Here is an 18,795-nt window from a genome sequence, read left to right as displayed (position 1 = left end):
AAATCTTAGGCTTAAAGCCTTACAAGAGGATTGCAGCACCCCCTCAACTTGTCCAAGATAGTGCTATTTGTGCTATGTGTGTCTACTAAAGGATTTAGGTGCTTTTAAGCTCAAAGGATGTGAAGCACTACTTTGTGCTTTACAACGCATGTTACAACACAACCTATGTGCTTTAAAGCACAGAGATGTGCTGCATGTGCTACACATAGTATTGCCATTTGCTTTCAAGTAACCATGTTATGCTTTGTTGTCACTAAAGTATTTCATTCTATTGAAAGCTTCCAAAATTTGTTGCTTGTATTAGAAATCGACCAACAAAGGGTACACACAGCGGAAGACTCATAGAATAGCCCAAGAGCTCACACAGTGTGTGGGGAGTGGAATCACAAACTTCTTAAACTTATGTGCATCAAATAGATGTGCAAACTAGTAAATAGAAAATGATCCAGCTATGGACACAATACAAAAGAGATAGGTCCAAAGTCCCACCAGAGCGTGGTCCTTTGATCTTACCACAAGGTACTTCTACTATTTGCTGGATATCTCTAGAACACTGAGCCCACGTGCTCCATCTCGAGCGTATGTAGACTTCACAACACCTTGCTGCCCTAGAAGACAGCTAAGGTCCAGCCCTTGATGAGCTCAGTCTGCAGTAACTCCTAGACTCCTCTGCCTCCTAGATGTAGGCCTGAGGGTGTGAGTACAGCTGCTCCTGTTGTTCCTCTGATGGCTGACCTGTTGGATGAATGAATGCCCTGGAATGGACTGCTTCTGTAGGCCTCAAGGGCCCTTGAAAATACCGACTGGTCTGCCATAAACTGGCCGGCTCAGTCTGCCCTAACAGCCGATTCAGCAGCTCCCTAAAGTGCCCCTTCTGGGGCTCAAAACTAGGGGCCCTTGGCCCACACTCTGCCCCTCACATCAAGGCAAGGGCCCAGCCCCTAGGTCTGCCCTATATAAGGCCTGGTTGGCTGCCTCCAAGCAGCCCAACCAGCATCTCTCTTGGCCGATCCATGTGCTGGTCTGTCCCGCCTCTACTATGCCCTTTGTTGGCTCCTTGATCTGTCCACACGTGTGCGCCTTCATCCCGTACTGCTCCGTACTTCTGTTGACGCCACCCGTGAGCTCATAGCCTCTTCTCTTGGGTCCCTTCTGTTGTCCTCTACTCCGCCTTATGCTCCTGCAGATCAGCCAGGTACCCTTATCCTCTCTTTTCTCTATCTGATCCCTGCCCTCATGGCAGCCATGATGCTGCCCATGTGGCCATCTCTTAGACACCAGGGTCACCACCATTAACACTATCTCACCCATCCACAAGGCAGGGGATCCCATGAGCCCGGAGAACTACAGGACCATTATGATTGGACATGTCATGTCCAAGATTTATGCATCAGTACTTGACTCCGAGGTTAGCAGACTTGCAGAGTGTCGAGGACTCAGAGTAGCAGGACAGGCCAGATTCCGGCGTGATCATGGAACCATGGATCACATTCTGACACTCAGATGTATCATCGAGGAGGCAAGGTCACGGAAGCAGAGGGTTTATTGTTGCTTTGTGGATTTTCGCAAGGCATTTGACACGGTCCCGAGAGCCCGCCTCATACGGCACCTACAGGACTTGGGTTATGACCAAGAGATCATTTGGGCTGTCATGGCACTTTACGAGAGAGTTTCTAGCAGAGTCCCCCCCCCCCCAATGCTCTCCTCATATGGGGACTTACAGATGGGGAGGTGACCTTTCCAACAACTTGTGCTTTGTCCTTAATGTATATTGTTTTGTTGAGCATTGCTGTTGCTTGTCACATTGTGAGGTAACTCAAATCTTGTGGTTTTCAATATGCTTTTTTTTTTTTTTTGGAGATTCAACGCTTCACATCCTATAGCAACATGACCCATTGCTCAAGCCACCATGCTTGCCACACGAAGAAGGTACATTTGTTGATAGAACCACAGTCTCTGGCAGTGCAAGACAGATGCTAATGCATTTATTCTGAACTCCCAACAAGTGTGCTTGTACTCACGGAGCTGCCAGCCTTTGGTTGGCGACAATAGCGGCATGTCCATTTGATGGAACCTAATGCAAGCTACTACTCAAGATTTCCATACCTTTTCACCAGAGAGTTTGAGCATCAAGGCATGGGAAACCATGACAATTCTAGTGGACTATTGTTTAGGCACGTTGCACAATTGTCACATACACCCCTGCATTTGGGTGCAATGTTACACACTGGCTACATCGACAAGTGCATTATAGTTCCCTAATAGAAGATTTTGTCGTATGCTGTGACCCCTTTGTGAGCCCTTGTCCAAGGACAGTCAAGCACAAGCTACGTAAGTCGGTCTCTCAGCCTTCGGTCAAGTCAGACATATCAGTCCTTGTTCACTGGTACCCACTAGAGAACAGTAGGGTAGTGTTTCCATCTTAGGATTAGAGATAGGTCTAGGTCCAGCCTAGGATAGGAGCCCTTCTGGGCCCCCTCAAGGCTGGAACAACTGAGGGGAATGGGCTGGGGAAGGGCTGCCTTTATAGGCTGCCATGCACCCCTCCCTAGGGCACCTTTTTATGGGGCCAAAGGCCCAACCAACCAGCCCCAAACAGCCGACTAAAATGTCAGCCAGTTTGAGCAGATTGGCTCAACCCTCCAGCCCTATAAATAGGGGCCATCCATGCCCTCATTCCAGCCTTCAGCACTCCCAACAGCTCCCCTCCATCCCCTCCTATGCAGCCCTGACACTTCTAGAGTTTCGCCTCTGATCAGCCTAAGTTCAGCCCTCCTGGAAGGTGTCTACGCAGCACAACAATCGGGGATTCGGACAAGCAAACGGAGTAAGGTTTGGGTACTGCTTCAGCAACTCTTTACAGTTCTATTTACAGTTTTGCACTTAGGACTATGTTGTACTTAGGACTTAGTACTGCCATTTTGCATTTTTTTGCATTTTGCATTGGTATGGATGCTTGTTTAGTAGCTACTACCACAGCTCATTGTATCAGGTTTTTCAGTCTCATAGACCCATCGGTCTTCCGAAGACTTTAATAAACTTTCTTTCTTTCTTTCTTTCTCTTTTAGAATCTATTACTCCTAGCTTTCACTCTCTCACTCACGCAGTAACCCTACACCCCGGTGGACAGCACCAGCCTCTTCCTTGCCTTGCAAAAGTGCCCTACATCGTCAATGTGGACAACATCAAGGTCTCGGTATTGGTTGGCGTTGCCTCTCAGGTCTTTGGTGCGCGACACATGTGCACAGTGTTCTCTTCAAAAGCATGTTTTCGTGCTCTCTCATGAGTATTATTTGTATCTTTCAGTTCTCCAAGTATAAAGCAAATTCTAACCCCCAATCAATTGTCGACCCTATTCTCTCACTACCCTCATCTCCTTTCTCTCTCTATGGTGCATAACACTAATTCCTCACTAAAGGTTTAAAGAAGGTCTTGCTCTGATTACACGATCGAATTGTCGTTGCATGTTACAACAATGCTCATAGAGTGCATGCAAATACAAGCAATTATCAAGCTGTGCAACTTGTGAAGTGCCTATGGAGTACGTACCTGCTTGTGGTAAATGGACAAAGACTCACGCCTCAGCCTGTAGGTGCGCAGCGACTTCATCTGAGTTGTTGAATGCTCAGCTCAGCTCATGTCAATAGTGAGCCAAGATTCAACTATAGCATGAAGTTGCACTAGGCCAGTGCGTTGCTAGGCTAACATAGCTGTGTATTGTGTGATGTGTGCGACGGGTGTAAGGTGTATGCATAGCTGATATGTGCATAGGTGTGTGCAGTGTGCATATGTGAGTGATGTTAGAAATGACCCAACGGAGGGTACGCACAGCGGAAGACTTATAGTAATGCCCAGGAGCTCACACAGTGTGCGGTGTGGGTGTGGAATCACAAACTTCTTTACTTATGTGCATTCAAAAGATGTGCAGACTCATCAAGAGACAATGAACCAACCAGATAGAGAAACCACCAAAATATATATTTCCGTCCACAACTATGGACACAATACAAAAGAGACAAATCCGAAGTCCCACCAATGATGTGGTCCTCTGATCTTACCACAAGGTCCTTCTCCTATCTGCTGGCTATCTCTAGACTCGAGCCCGCGTGCTCCGTCCAGATCCCTTCCACCTTTTTTGCTCCAGCCTAGGTGGGCAGCACTCTGAGCTAGCTCTCCAGCTCTACAGCTCTCTTGTCTCCTTCTGGATAGAGACCCACAAGTGGCTGATCTGCTGCTCCCTCTGCTCCCTGAACTGCTGCTCCAAGTGATGATGATCTCAGCACCTTGCTGCCCTAGAAGACAGCCAAGGTCCAGCCTCTTCCTGGCTAAGTATGCAGCCCTTCAAGCACCCTCTCACCTCCTGTAGATAGGCCCAGAGAGTAGGCTTCCTGCTACTCCTTTCTGCCCTGGAACTGCTGGCTATGCTGGATGTGAAATGAGGCCACAAGCCTCTCCTTTTATAAGCCTAGGGGCCTGTCAAAAAGCCCGACCAGTCTGTCCCAATCTGGGCCAACTGGACAGACCAGGTTGGCTGGCCCAACCGACCTGGTTGGCTCAGCCCAACCAGCCCTTTAAGGGCTCACAAAACTAGGGCCCTTTGGCCCACACTTCTAGGGCTTTTGGCCCTCCAATCAAGGCAAGGGCCCAGCCTATATAAGGGCCCTAGCCAGGCCCTTTTGGGCTGCTGCTAGGCTGCCCTTTGCTGCTGCTGGAGACCCTTTTGCAGGCTGTACTCCTGCCCATAGCCTCTGCCATCTGCCCCGTATCTTTCTTCATGCAGGCGCCTTCCTGCTGCAGCATCCTTGCCTCCTACCAAGACCCGTACAGCCACGTATGCATACTGTACCCTTCTGTACTGCTGCGCCGTCTGTCCTTGCTGGAAATCCCTGCGCAATCAGGCTGTTGCAGGTCCCTGATGTCCACGTGTCTGCCCTGTACATCAGGAGCTCCACGACTTGCCAGGTACCCTTCCTTCTTCTTTTGGGGCACATCTTGCCCTAGGTCTGCCTCCCCCACGCACTCCTCATTTGGGGGCTTCTTTCCAACAAGTGATGCATGTGTAGGTGCGTAGGTGTGTGAATAGTGCCCCCCAGTTGGTGAAAACTCCTATTGATTAATTAGTTGGTTTGGGGGGCAGGAGGGGGGAGTGGTATATGATAGCACAAGATTTAGGGGTAAAGGGGGGAGGGGTTGATTTAAATAAAGGGGGGGAGAGGGATGTGTTGGAAAGGTCACCTCCCCATCTATAGACTCCCAAATGAGGGGAGGGAGACCTAGGGCAACATGTGCCCAGAAAAGAGACACATGGGCAGGCGGGGCAAGGCAACAGCCTAGAAGGGCAAGTGAAAGCCCTTATATAGGGCCCATAGGTGCAGCAGGAGGCGGGGCAAGGCAACAGCCTAGAAGGGCAAGTGAAAGCCCTTATATAGGGCCCTTATATATGTGGTAAGATCAAAGGGACCACGCTCTAATGGGACTTCGGATCTATCTCTTTGTATATTCTTTTGGTGGTTTCTATATCTGGCTGAATCATTGTCTATCTACTAGTCTGCACATCTAGATGAAGCACATAAGTTAAGAAGTTTGTGATCCACTTCCCACACACACTGTGTGAGCTCTTGGGCTATTCTATCAGTCTTCCGCTGTGCATACCCTCTCTTAATCGATTTCCAACAGGAGGGGCAATAGTTAGTCTCACAAGGGGGGAGGGGGAGAAAGGAAGAAAGGAAGTTTATTGAAGTCTTCAGAAGACCAATGGGTCTATGAGACTGTGAAAATCCTGATACAATAAGCTGTGGTAGTGGAGCTACTAAACGAGCATCCATACCAATGCAAAATGCAAAAATGCAAAACGGCAGTACTAAGTCCTAAGTACAACATAGTCATGTCGATGGTCGACTATATATCAATCTCAGCATCATCATCAATATCATCATCATCATCGACACCAGCAAGATATCACGATGGATGAGGCAGAGGAGGCATGAAGTCGGCAATAGAGTGTTGTCAGCCACTCAGAGGTGCGGTCCTGGCACGTCTCCTGGTTGTAGCTCTGTGTCTGACTAGGGCTACTATGACCCCGTCGGTCGGGCTCCGACTCTAAGCAAGGAGAGGATGTCCCCAAGTGTGATTTGTGTGTCGACCCTCTATCTGAGCTGTCGGGTCACAGGCTCTGGGTCACGGTCATGTCAAGGCCTCGTCTCGTGGGGGTCCATGTGATCTTACTGAAAGAACTCCGTGATAGAGCTCTGAGAGGGATCAGCCGAGGAAGAAGTCTGCTTGAATTAAATAAAGCAGGGAGGGGGAGGAACATTAAAGAGGGAGGGACATGTGAGATTGGGGAGGGGGGGGACCACTTATGAAGGGCATTAAAGAGGAAAGGAAATTCCAAAGGGGGAGGGGGATGAGGGAGGATATACATTGGTAAAGTATTGAAGGATGCAAGAAGGGCGAAAGAGGCAAAAATTAAATGATTTTGTGACTTAGATCAAGGCATGGACAAAAGCATAAGATCTCTTTGAAATTCTAAAAGTTTCAGGGCCATAGAAGAAAATCCCAAGCCAAGTTAAGGGTGGATCATTCAACACAAGGTCCAAGGTCCCACCTAAGCTCCAAGGCATCTGATCTTGTAGGGGGTTCTTCTTACGAGTTCATGATTCCTTGGAGGTTGTGATTGATATATGTCTCAATGATCCTTGTATTTTCAACAATTATTAGGAGCTACTGGTACATATTGTTTTCTCGGAGTTTTCTGGTTATGGTGATTTGATGTTATGATGGGATTGTGTTTCTTCTAAGTCTAGTTGTGAACGTGACTGTTGTCCCAGCTATAAAGGCATTTCAAGTTAGCTCTGCCAGTCTCATCAAGGACAAAGTACAAAATGCACTCTCTCCCACAAAATCTAATAGTGTCCCACACGTAGAAAATGCAAAATGTGGCGTTCTCCAGTCATTCTTTGCGAAGCATTCCACAAGCATTAAAGGGGTCTTTAGTGAACAGAATACCATTCTACCATCTAGGTTCACAGCTGGGGAACAGCATTCCCTGGAAATTATGGACCAATTGGGTCAAACCAATTGTGACTTTGACTGGTGACATTTTAACCAACCCACTAGTCTGTCATGTTTGACCAATCAACCCTAACCCTAATTTTATCAACCTCTGATGTAGGTTGGGGGCCTTATTACGGGGTCACTAAATCAAGCCGGGAACAGATCTGACAAATGGCAAGATTTGTATGCGCTCTAGCTACCTAAACGAAACTTCTCCATATGTGTAGCATGCCTCTCACGAAGGCCTAGACAAGCAACTACATGTACTACCCCCTAACCTACTAATAATCCTAGATCTACTTCCTTGTATGGGGGCTCACATGTGGGTTAGGGATCCCTAACATTCTAACACCCCCTCTCGAAAGAGATGCTCCATCTAGTCTCGAGTGAGAGGCTTGGTGAAGACAGCTTCCTTTATAGCGGGATAGTATATAAGGGTTATCAGCTTATCCTAAATGAGCTCTTTGATGAAGTGGGAGTTTACTCGATGTGTTCCATCCCGTGTGTAAAACATTGGATTTTGTACGAGATCCCCATGCAGCCCTAATCTAAATCACATTACACAAGGAAGTCCCTTACTGTGTGGGGTAGCTGATTCGAAAGTTACAGGTAACCTTCATGCAAACATAACACCCGAATCACCCTGTTGCAATCATCAATGAATGTGCTGATAATGCCTTTGTAGGCATGGGTGCACAAATCTCGGAATGGTTTGACGCCCAATGCGTGGCCTCCATCAGGAACAAGTTCCGATGTTGCTCGCGTTCCACACAAGCCCTGCAAATCTACTCACTAATAGAGAGTTGTGGAAGTACATTCAACATTTTTACCTTCTTCATAACGGGTGTGGACATACTCTGGCTGAATTCTGATCTGGTGATAACCACTCTTCAGATGAATGCACCTGAACATGCCAACCCCTGTAACCTATTCAAAATATCATCTATCCTAGGTATAGGGAATCTGTTCTTGATGGTAATCTTATTGAGGGCTCTGTAGTCAATGCACATCTTCCAAGATCCATCCTTCTTCTGGACCAAGAACACGGGTGAGCAGTAAGGTGAAGAGCTAGGCTGAATCAGCCCCTTCTCCAATAGGTCCTTGACCTTGTTCATAATTTCCTCTTGATGGGCTGCACTGACCCTGTAAGGAGGTCGGTTAGGACGGCTGCTACCAGGGATTATATCTATCATGTGGTCTTCTCGCCTTTCACGGGGAAACTCCTATGGAAGTGAGTCAAAAAAACAGTCCCTAAACTGAAAAAGAAAATCTGACCGCTGTTTTTCCAGCTTAGAAAAATGACTCTTCTTCTACGGACTTCTTTTCAAATGCAAACACTAAGTACGATGAAAGATGCTTTTTCATTATGTTGCCAATGACAAGCAAATACAGCAGGGATGGATTCTCCCTTCAAATTAGCATCAAGAACATGGGTTTTGCCATGGTGAGTGATTGTGATTGTTTTATTCTTTGTATCCAAAACAGCCCCAACACGAAAGTGCCAAGGTATCCCCAGTAACACATCACAACCATTCGATGGCATAATATATGTTTCCACGTAGCTCTGAATATGCATACGCAGCTTGCCTATCACCGGAGTAACTGACTGGCTGAGTCCCGAATAAGCCATATCTGCATCACACAAAGGACCCATCTCTTATGCCCGTATTCCTAACTTTCCAGCCAGCTCTGGAGAGATGAAATTGGGCTTGGCTCCTGGATCGAAAAACATCAAAGCTGTCTGGTCTCTTATCTTGTCCCATGCCCAGCATAACTCTGTAGCATCTGTATTCTGAACAGCCCCAATCAGTGGGCTTGGGTTTTTATTCTTCTGATCGATCCTCTTTTCCTCCTTGTACTCACCCTACTCAGTAGGAGGGACCTTCCGCTTCTTATCTGGGCATTCAAAAGCCATGTGGCCTTCCTCCTTGCAAATATAACACTTGTTGGCATCATAAAGAATTTGATTTTCCTCATCACACATGCGGGTCGGTACTCGCCTCTGTCCTACAACAAACTTTGCCTTCATGGGCTGCAAAAACTTTATGAACTTCTTAGAAGATTCCGTCTTGCTGCCCTTTGACCTTGATGTCTCTTGTGACCTTCCTTTGAACCCAGAAACTTTCCCTTGCGTTAGTGCATAAGTGGTTGTGGCATTCTCAACCAACTGGGACATATTGGAAACCCTTGTTTTCGTGTAGTAGTCCCGAATCTCCTTTGGTAACCCACAGCGATATCTTTCAATTTGCTCGGACAGCGGTACATGTCTGTAAGAGTTCACTGGGAGTAGGTCTTCCCAAAACTTTTTATTGTAGTCCTCCAAATTTCTGCAATTTGCAGCATCTTACTTGTACCAAGCAATGTCAAATCCTTCAATCTGTCTTGCATCCCATTGAAGGTCTCAAACTTTACAATTGCCCCTCCCTCCTTGTAATCTTCCAATTTGCCTTTAGGGATGAGATTGTCATAAACAGGGGGCTGTAAAAACGATGGGGGCATCACTGCTCCCGCATTTGGAGCCATTCCACCCGTACCCATGGTGGGGTTTGGCATTCCAAGTCCCACTCCCTACATCTATGGCATATTCAAGGTATTGCCCATTGTCCCAGGCATTCCTATCTGCATTCCAGGCTGCATCCCAATGTTCGAGTACATCATATTGACATTTGCAGGGAGCATTCCACCCACCATAGGTTGCTGGAAATTCTGCATTCTGGGCTGTGTGCTGCCCATAAAGCTATGTGGCATTCCGGGTGCCTCTGCCGATAATGCCACCATTGCCTGAAAAACTGATCCCCCTCCGAAATATCCTAGATGCATCGTGGGCTGAGGAAGGGCTTACTGTCCCTGATTGACTAAATGAAAGTTTTTGGCATTACCCGTTACAAGGACGATTGAGGGCATCTCAGAAGGCTGTCCACTGAAAGAAACATGCCTAGGAGTCTTCTTATGCTTCTTCTAAGCTGACTTTTTCCTTCCAGGGGAAGTAACCATGGGGGGAGGAGCTTGCATAATCTCCGTGACGGCACGTTGCAACTACGACAGGGCTCCCGCTACACTTTGCATATTCGCAATCGAAAAAGGGCATTGGGATCAAGCTTCTTTGCCTCATCTACCTCATCCTACGAATCCTCAGCGGCATGCTCAAGAGAAACTGGCTGTGCCCCACTGTCCTGCTGGTCATCACCCCTGTTGATGTTGTGCTCCTCTTCAAAGCTCTTTGAGGCTCTGTCTTCCTCTTGCCCCTTCTACTCAGAGATAGTCACGGTGTGACATGCTTGCTGAGATTGATGGCTATAGCAACAATTGCAATAAAAGTGTTCTTCACCATACACTACCAGGGCTCACCTCTGTGGAAATATGGTGACGATCCCGATAATGGAACCATTGAAACCGGCCTTCAATAACTAAAAAGGACAGTGATCTTCTTCTACTCAATCATAAACTTCATAAAAAGCCACAAAGCAAGCTTCAGTCACTTCAACCACTCAGCACAACTTAGAAACAAACTTCAACAACAACGAAGGTGAGGCTGGAATGCCCCTGCTCAATGAAAATAGTACACAGTGCACCCATTGGTCCCAAATGCCTTGGCGCCCCTTACAGTATTTATTTAATGCTTCTGAATGGACATGCTTTACAACAAGGATTCAACCCTGCACTGTTCCTCTCTGCAAATCGTCTACCTATCTTCAAGACATCTAATCCAAGTGCACCACTAGAATTCCCACTGACTTAGGCATCCACTTTTGATCCAACCCAACTGAGAAGCCTTCAGGCATCCAAACCACTGGCAAACTGAGCTCCAGCAGCCTCAATGCTATCACATGCATCCACACTGTCCTTGGGCCTACCACGGGAACACCCTTGCCTTTGGGTGCTTGCGAGAACTTGTAGGAGTCCTGAAAGGACTGCAAACAACACGCATGCACTGCAAAAAGCTGCAAAGCAAGAATGAACAAAGAAAAACAGAACCTGGAACCAATTCCCGCTATATGTGGCAAAGGGGTGAGCTCCTTTCTCGCACCTATCCTCTGTCCAAGCTCCCCGCAGGGTGCAGGAGGCTTCCAGTAATCAGGATAAGAGAGAAATGAAGGTAGACAACGGAGGGTGAGCAAGAAGAAGCTGTAGAGGATCTCCAACATGCAGATCTCCCTCAGAGCCTCAGCACCAGGATTTGGCCTTCAAATCCTCCTGTCAAACAATCTGTACAACACGAAAAATGCCTCGAAATTCATGCCACAGGCCGTACAGCCTCTCGAGATACGCGCCTCCAACCAAGCTGCCTCAAAAAACGTGCCAAAAGGGGGGGGAGCAGCCAAAGCAGCAGCACACAAGAGCAGGAGCAGCAAAAGTGCAACGAAAAACACACACGGAGCTATTGCTTGATGTCCAGCACATCTGGGAGAGTGAGGAGAGAGAGATGGATGGTAGAGGAAGGACATGCATATACATGCATGACAAATGGCACTTCTTTCTTGGCATTTGCCCCTTCATTAAAGTCCTAACCACCATACCAAGGACAACATTGGTTGTCCTTGGGCCCAACTTTTAGACCCCTCTTTTAAAGCCTTCGCCTTGCCCCTAGGACCTACTGGTGCACCTAGACTTTGCCCCTAGGAACTTCTAGGAAGCATGCACTTCCTCTAGCCAGTCCCTCACAGCCAAACCATTACTACACTTAACCATGGTTAACCCTGGTTTAAGCATGGGTTGAGTTACAAAGATACTTTACATCACTTTTCACATCCACGTGACAGATAGTACTCGATAAATTATCCTGGGAAAATTGGTTCCGGATGGAGGCCAAAACATGGAGACTTTGTTGGGCTTTACTGCTGTTCTTTCTGCTCCTGCGTGCCTTTGTGAAGGAAGTCTTTAGTGTGAGTGGAGAGGGCAGGAGCCCTCCTTTTATAGGGCAGGAGGAGGGGCTTGGGGGTGGCAGACAAATCAGCTAACCGCCCAGTTGGGTCAAAGTTAGACCAGTGAAGATTTGCCATCCGATCAGCCCAACAATTTTGACTCTGACTGGTCAACCTCTAATCAACCAACCGACAGTCAACCCTAGCCATAATTTTCCCAAACTGTGCGTTGGGGACCTTTGTCAAGGGTCACCGAATCAGGCCTGAAACACACCTGACAAATGGCAAGATTTGTCTGCCCTCTAGCTGCCTAAATGCAGCTTCTAGATATGTGAAGCATGCCTCTGACTGAGGCATACACTTGCTGCTACAGGTACTGCCCACTAACCTACTAATAATCCCAGGTCTACTGCCTAATGTCGCCCTCATATGGGGGCTCACATGTGGGTTAGTGATCCCTGCATCGAGAAGTCTTGAGTAGCAAGAGTTGGATTGACATTGCTATCACTAGGAGGAGAGCTAGAGCCGCACTACACACTTTTTCAATTTGATCATTGAGTGATCTGACATGAATACAGGTTAAGAAAGCAATCCAACTTGAAAGAGCCTGCTAAAATCGGACCCAGTACACAAGCAGAACATTGCTTGCAAGAATAAATAAATCCAGAGGGAATGCAAGAAACAAGAGCAACACTCAAAAGAAATCTAAGTTTTATCGACTTGAAAGCCACTTCAATAATACAAACTGAATGGAAAAATAATGTCACACTTCATAAATAAAAAGACGTCCAAGTTATACACCTGCAATCCATGTATAAGCAAAAATCTGGTTGCAGCTGTTGAGAGGGAGACACCCATGCTAATCTTATATGCACAATGAGGATCTACCTGCACATTTCAATCAAATGATCTCTTAGAAAACCAACAGAACCCACATAGAAAATCGCTGTTTGCTCAATCGTACAAAAAAGGGAGCGGAAAGGGGCGTGCGTGGGGTGCGCGGGGGGGGGGGGGGGGGGGGGGGAGGTGTGTGGTTACATACCAGTAGAAGAACAGAAGTATCTTTCGATGCACGGCGAGAACCCCACAATGCAGGGGAAGAATCAACTGCAATTGTTTCTGAATACAAGTTTGGGATTACAGCAATGCCAGTCAATGGATCCCATACGACAGCAAGGGGAGGGAAACAGCGAAGCTTACACAGACCTGAAAAATACCCAAATGAAAGAACGTTATGCATCATAAAAAACAATTCCACATTAGACTACTCACAACCAAAGTACAAGTTTCTTTTTAAAAACCTTGAAGTGGATGTCTTAAAATTCAAATACTACAAGCAAATATTTACTCTTTGATTCAAATGCAAGGATATCTGTTGTATAGCCAGATGATAAATCAGAAGGAGAGGATCAGACCATGAATGGCATGCTTGCAGCATACATCTTGGATAGATTATCTGATTGATGAAACCATATGCTTACTGATAAATAGATATTTCAACACCATAAGATTGAATCACTTTCATGTGCTGATTGCAAGTCAACCTAAAGCACCGAAAATGGTGAAGACAACCTATACTTTGTGCAAACTACCACGCAGAGCTTAAGATGGAGCTGAGCTCATCACTACGCTGGGAGAGAATACCTAAGTTTCTTAAACATTCTAAGGTATCCATACAGTGCTCGAATACTAAATGGTCACATGATTGTGTTTGTAGAACAAGGTGATCAAGGAAGTTTTCTCAGACACAAATGGGAGATCCTTCTCGCACATGTTTTTTCTTCAATGTCAAAGGGAAGTGTCATGTGCACGGACTGGTATCTGACGTGTACTAGGTACACAGAACTAGCTCAGGTTAGCTTGAGGAGGCTTAGAGCTAGGCAGGCTTGATTCTCGGGTTGAGTGGCAAGGGTACGAACTATTTATAGGTCTTCGCTATTTTTGGCGCCGGGGCCCGAGTCTATAAAAGAGGCCCAGGGGGTTCAGTTCTCAGTGTGCAGTTGGGAGCAAGTCTCGTTCCCAGGTGCAAGGTCTGATCCTGGATTGAGTCGCGGACGCGCGCCTGCATCTTAGCGTAGCCCAAGGCCCAGTGACAGATCCAGGGCTTCACAGCACCACCTGGTGGTATGGGACACCAGGCTGGTTTGGATCTGATTGGGAGTTCGTGCCAGTAGCTCAGCTCGTGGCTCAGAGGGGACATCTTCTGATTCGGGATCACATGCTGTAGATGTCATGGTTGGGTGGTGAGCAGCCTGCTCAGATCTGATGTTGTGTGTGGTTTGTTTGCAGATCAGGGGTTTCAAGAGTGCTGGGACGTGTCAGTTGGTATCAGAGCCAACTCCTGAGGTAGGAACTTCTAATGCGAGAATTTTGACGGATTTCTCTTCCAGGTATGCCCTAAATTTCGAAATTTCTTGCTGCATTTTTTGCAGGCTACCTGGGATAGAAGGGGTGGAGAGATATCTGGAAAAGGAAGAAGAATAGGAGAGAGAGAAAATCGAGATTGTGAAGGCCTCTGAGAGAAGTTTAGAGGGAGGAGAAATAGAGCAGAAAAGTAGGAGAGATGGCAGGAAAAAGGCAGCAAGGCGGGGATGCAGCGCTTAGGAAGGTACGGAGTAGGCGGGGCAAGTAGAGGCTTGACAGCCTGCGCAACAGGCTGTCAACAGCCTGCGCAACAGGCTGCGAACAGCCTGCGCATAGAGCTGCGTGCAGCCTGCGCAAGGGGGTGCTTTTTTCGAAAAAGCACCCCTCCAAAGCTGGGGGGGCTTGGCCTTTTTTGGAAGCCCAGCCTCCAAATAAGGCTGCCCTGCACCCTATATAGGTGAGGGCAGGGTGCTAGCCTACCCACAAGCAGCCTCAAACTTCGAGCCTTCACCTCGATTACTGCGCCAGCCAGTCAGCCTCGTCCGTACCCTGCCTGCGTCAGCATCGCCCTGCCTCGTGCAGTCTCCTGCATCCGCCCCTGGTTGCGTCAGCCTGCGCAGCCTTCGAAGGCCCTGCAGCAGCCGTACAGCCTGTACGGACTGCTTTCGCCAGCCCCTGTACCTGCTGCAGCTTCGAATGTCGACTACGCCCTGTACCTGACACACTGTACGGACGCCGTACAATTACGTCAGCACTGTACGGCCTCCGTCAGCCTTTGTACGGCCTGCGTCAGCAGACCGTACAGTTACTCCAGCAGCACGTGCATCCGGGTTGCGGGTTCGGGGAGGCCTCGGGACTCGGGGGCTTCCGATTCGCCAGATTTCAGCATCTCTTTCCGTCAGCATCATTCGGGACGGTTTTCTTCTGCTCCATCCTCCTCTGTGCTTCGTTTCAGTCAGTTATTTCTCTCCGTTTGTAATCAAATCAGATTTCAGCCATGTCTGATGCTCAAAATCCCGAGTTCAGCATGGGAGAGCAGGACTTGGATTACACTCCAGTGGGAGAGGACGATCAGGGTCTCTATGACGACCTGATAACTAAGAAAGCCTTCAGTGAATTTACGACTGCTCTTGATGGCAAATTCGAGCAGGTCAATGCTAATCAATCGGGGTTGACACAGCAACTCCAGGGGATACAAGCAACTCTCACTCTTCTGGCTAGCACTGTACAGGCACTCACACATGTGGATGCCATGGCTTCAGTACTAGGCCCGAACATAACTCCGGATCCTTTTCCAGGTGACCAAAAATCAAGAACAAAGGAGGTAGTTGACACTTGGTTGCACAAGTGGCAAGTACACTTCCAATTTCACCCCTATCCATATGAGAAAAAGATCCAGCTTGCAGCAGGGTTTATGTCAGGTAAAGCCTTGCTATGGTGGAAAGAACTCCAGCCTAAGCCTGATACTTGGATAGATTTTGAGGGCATCTTCAGGAAGGAGTTCCTCAAGAAGGAAGATGATTACGATATCGTTGGCAAGCTCAAGGCCCTCGATATGTCAAAATTGAACTTGACCTTTGAAGTTTATCTTCAAAGATTTAGGGATCTGCAAACCAGGGCCACTAAAATGGATCCAGTAACCTTATTAGGTTTCTTCGTGGATGGTTTGCCAGACTCCTATAAGTTGCAGATCAAGAACAACAAGTGCACAACGTTGCAGGAGGCCATGACATATGCGCGCATATATGATGATACCATGGCCGGTACCAAGGCAACCACAGTTACCGATACGAGTGGAAAGAACAAACGCAAGTTCTTTCAGCATACGACTGGTATTGCGGAGACAAAGTCTACGGACAACGCCTCCAGGAAAAGCTTAACTCCAGCAAAGAATGGTAAGGCCCGTTTCCTTCGCACTCTCAGGCTCAAGAAAGAAGGCCGATGTTTTTATTGCGAGGAGCGGGGCCACACAAAGAATGAGTGTCTTAAGCGGAAGAACCAAAAGTTGGTGCTAGGACCGAAGCTCCAGGCGGGTCCACGTACCGCAGCCAAGGGAGCCAACCAAGTCATGATGACAGGTATTTCAGTAAATGTCATTACCTGTCCTCTTTCTTGTAATTGTACTTTCAATACTTCGTTGTTTGGTTCCCGTGATCTTTTCCGAGTTTATGGAGAAGTTAGAGACCAACAGGTTCACATTCTCTTTGATCCGGACAGCTCTCACAATTTTGTTAATTACAAATTTGTGCAGAAGATGGGGCTGTCCACAGTACCTAGCGACCACACCTATGAGGTGCAGCTTCCAGCTGGGAAGCAGTTTTGGGATCGCAAGGTTGAAGCGCTTCCTATCCGGATTCAGGCCTACACGGGAGCTCTCACATGTTATGTTATGCATCTAGAGCATGTAGACTTGTTGATCGGGATAGAGTGGTTTAAAACCCACAATATTCAGATCGGATGGACGGAGCATACGCTTTCTTTTGTAGATACGGACACCCAATTTTGTATTCAGTGTGATAAAATTCCCCCTTCTCAGGGACCTATTGTATCTGCGATGCAGCTTCGGAATATATTAAACAATTCTCATTATGATGTCTATCAGTGTGTTTTGATTCCACTTTCTTCATTTGTTGTTTCGGTAATTAACAAGAATGAATTAAGTGTGTTTGAACACCGGGAATTGAGAATGTTGTTAGATAATTTTAAGGATGTATTCCCAGCTCAACTGCCGGAAGGTTTACCTCCAGAACGGGCAGTAGATCATCGCATAGACTTAGTCCCAGGGGCTCAACCTATCAGTGTACCACCTTATAGAATGAGCCAGGTAGAGGAGGATGAGTTAGCTATCCAGCTTCAGGATTACCTGAATATGGGCTACATCCGCCCCAGTAAATCACCTTGGGGTGCACCTGTCCTCTTAAGAAAGAAGAAAGATTCTTCCTGGAGAATGTGTATAGATTATAAACGATTAAATAAAGTCACAATTAAGAACCGCTATCCTTTATCTCGTTCTGATGATTTGATAGACCGTTTGGCCGGAGCGAAGTATTTCACTAAGATTGATTTGCGCACGGGTATCAAATCCGTATCTATGCTAAACACATAGATAGGACCGCATTCCGGACTAGGTATGGTCATTACGAGTTCCTCGTATTACCTTTTGGTTTGACCAATGCTCCTGCTACTTTTCAGCAGATGATGAACGATTTGTTCAGGGATTTTCTGGGCAAATTTGTTGTAGTGTTCTTATATGATATCTTGGTATATAGTAAAACGCTTGAGGATCATATAGGACACCTCCGGGTTGTCTTAGTTGTTCTAAGACAGCATAAGCTTTATGCCAAGATGAGTAAATGTGACTTCTTTATGAAGGAGATCATTTACTTAAGACACAAGATTTCTTCTGAAGGTATTAGCATTGATCTGAATCGTATCCAGAAGGTTTTAGAATGGCCTATCCCTCAAACTGTGAAACAACTTCGTTCTTTCCTAGGATTTACGGTATTTCTTCGGAAGTCAGTGCGTGATTATTCACATATCACGGCACCCTTGACCAACATATTGAAAGGTCGTGGACGAAGGTCTACCCAGCCGATCTCTTGGAATGATGCTATGAACAAGGCTTTTGAGACCTTGAAGTTTTCTATCAAGGAAGCACCCGTTCTTGCATTACCCGATCCTACCCGGCCTTATGTTTTAGAGGCCGATGCGAGTGATTATGCAATTGGGGCAGCTCTATTCCAAGAGGGCAGACCTGTAGCTTTTGAGAGTAAGAAGCTAGACGACACTCAATATCGTTGGCCCACACTAGAGAAGAAACTTTATGCTGTAGTGTATGCTCTTAAGGTTTGGAGACACTACTTGTATGGTTCAAAGTTCCTTGTAATGACTGATCACCAGTCAATTAAGTATGTGTGTGATGGCTCAGAAGTGAGAGGAAGAAAAGCTAGATGGGCAGAGCTAATGCAGGATTTTGATTTCGAAATACGTTATCGTAAGGGTTCGTTGAATAGTGTGGCGGATGCCTTAAGTCGAGTTAAGTTTGTAAATGCTTTGTCATTTACGAAAATATCCTCAGACCTATTTCAATCCTTGAGAGGGCTATACGCAACTGATAGTCATTTCAGTTCTTATTGGCAGAGAGTCCAGGATGGGAGCTCCATGGTTGACCAGGACTCAGGGATTGTGTCACCTAGGATACAGGCGACGGGAGGTCAGTGGATGATTAGGAACGGCTTGCTGTTCCGGAATGAAAAGATTTGTGTGCCTGATGTTCTGGACCTTAAATCCAAGATTCTCTGGGAGTGTCATGATGCTCCTAGTGCGGGACATCCAGGTATACATAGGACTCTGTCTCTTGTGAAGCATACCTTTTATTGGCCTAAGATGCGTGCATTTATAGAGAACTATGTAGTAGGTTGCCGGGTTTGTCAGGTTACTAAGGCTGAACGCCTTAGAAGCGCGGGCTTATTACAGCCTTTACAGATTCCAGCTAATAAATGGGAAAGTATTTCCA

General features: G+C 46.9%; 1 protein-coding gene across 3 annotated transcripts in view; it reads right to left on the bottom strand.

Moving 5' to 3' along the window:
* Window positions 1-18,795, bottom strand: part of LOC147904079 (phosphatidylinositol deacylase) — a 71,788-nt gene that overhangs the window by 32,834 nt on the left and 20,159 nt on the right. For all 3 annotated transcript variants that reach the window (XM_087370458.1, XM_087370465.1, XM_087370473.1), the window contains exons 12-13: window positions 12,958-13,121; window positions 12,717-12,803 (exon numbers count right to left, since the gene is read on the bottom strand). In XM_087370458.1, the coding sequence (XP_087226584.1) occupies window positions 12,717-12,803; window positions 12,958-13,121 (251 nt within the window). The remainder of the gene's footprint in view (window positions 1-12,716; window positions 12,804-12,957; window positions 13,122-18,795) is intronic.

Source organism: Dipteris shenzhenensis, chromosome 3, assembly GCF_047967505.1.
Source record: "Dipteris shenzhenensis isolate YYH24624 ecotype China chromosome 3, Dip_SZ_1.0, whole genome shotgun sequence".
NCBI lineage: Eukaryota > Viridiplantae > Streptophyta > Polypodiopsida > Gleicheniales > Dipteridaceae > Dipteris > Dipteris shenzhenensis.
The sequence above is the reverse complement of the archived record's forward strand: the minus strand, read 5'-3'. Positions and strand labels throughout refer to the sequence as shown.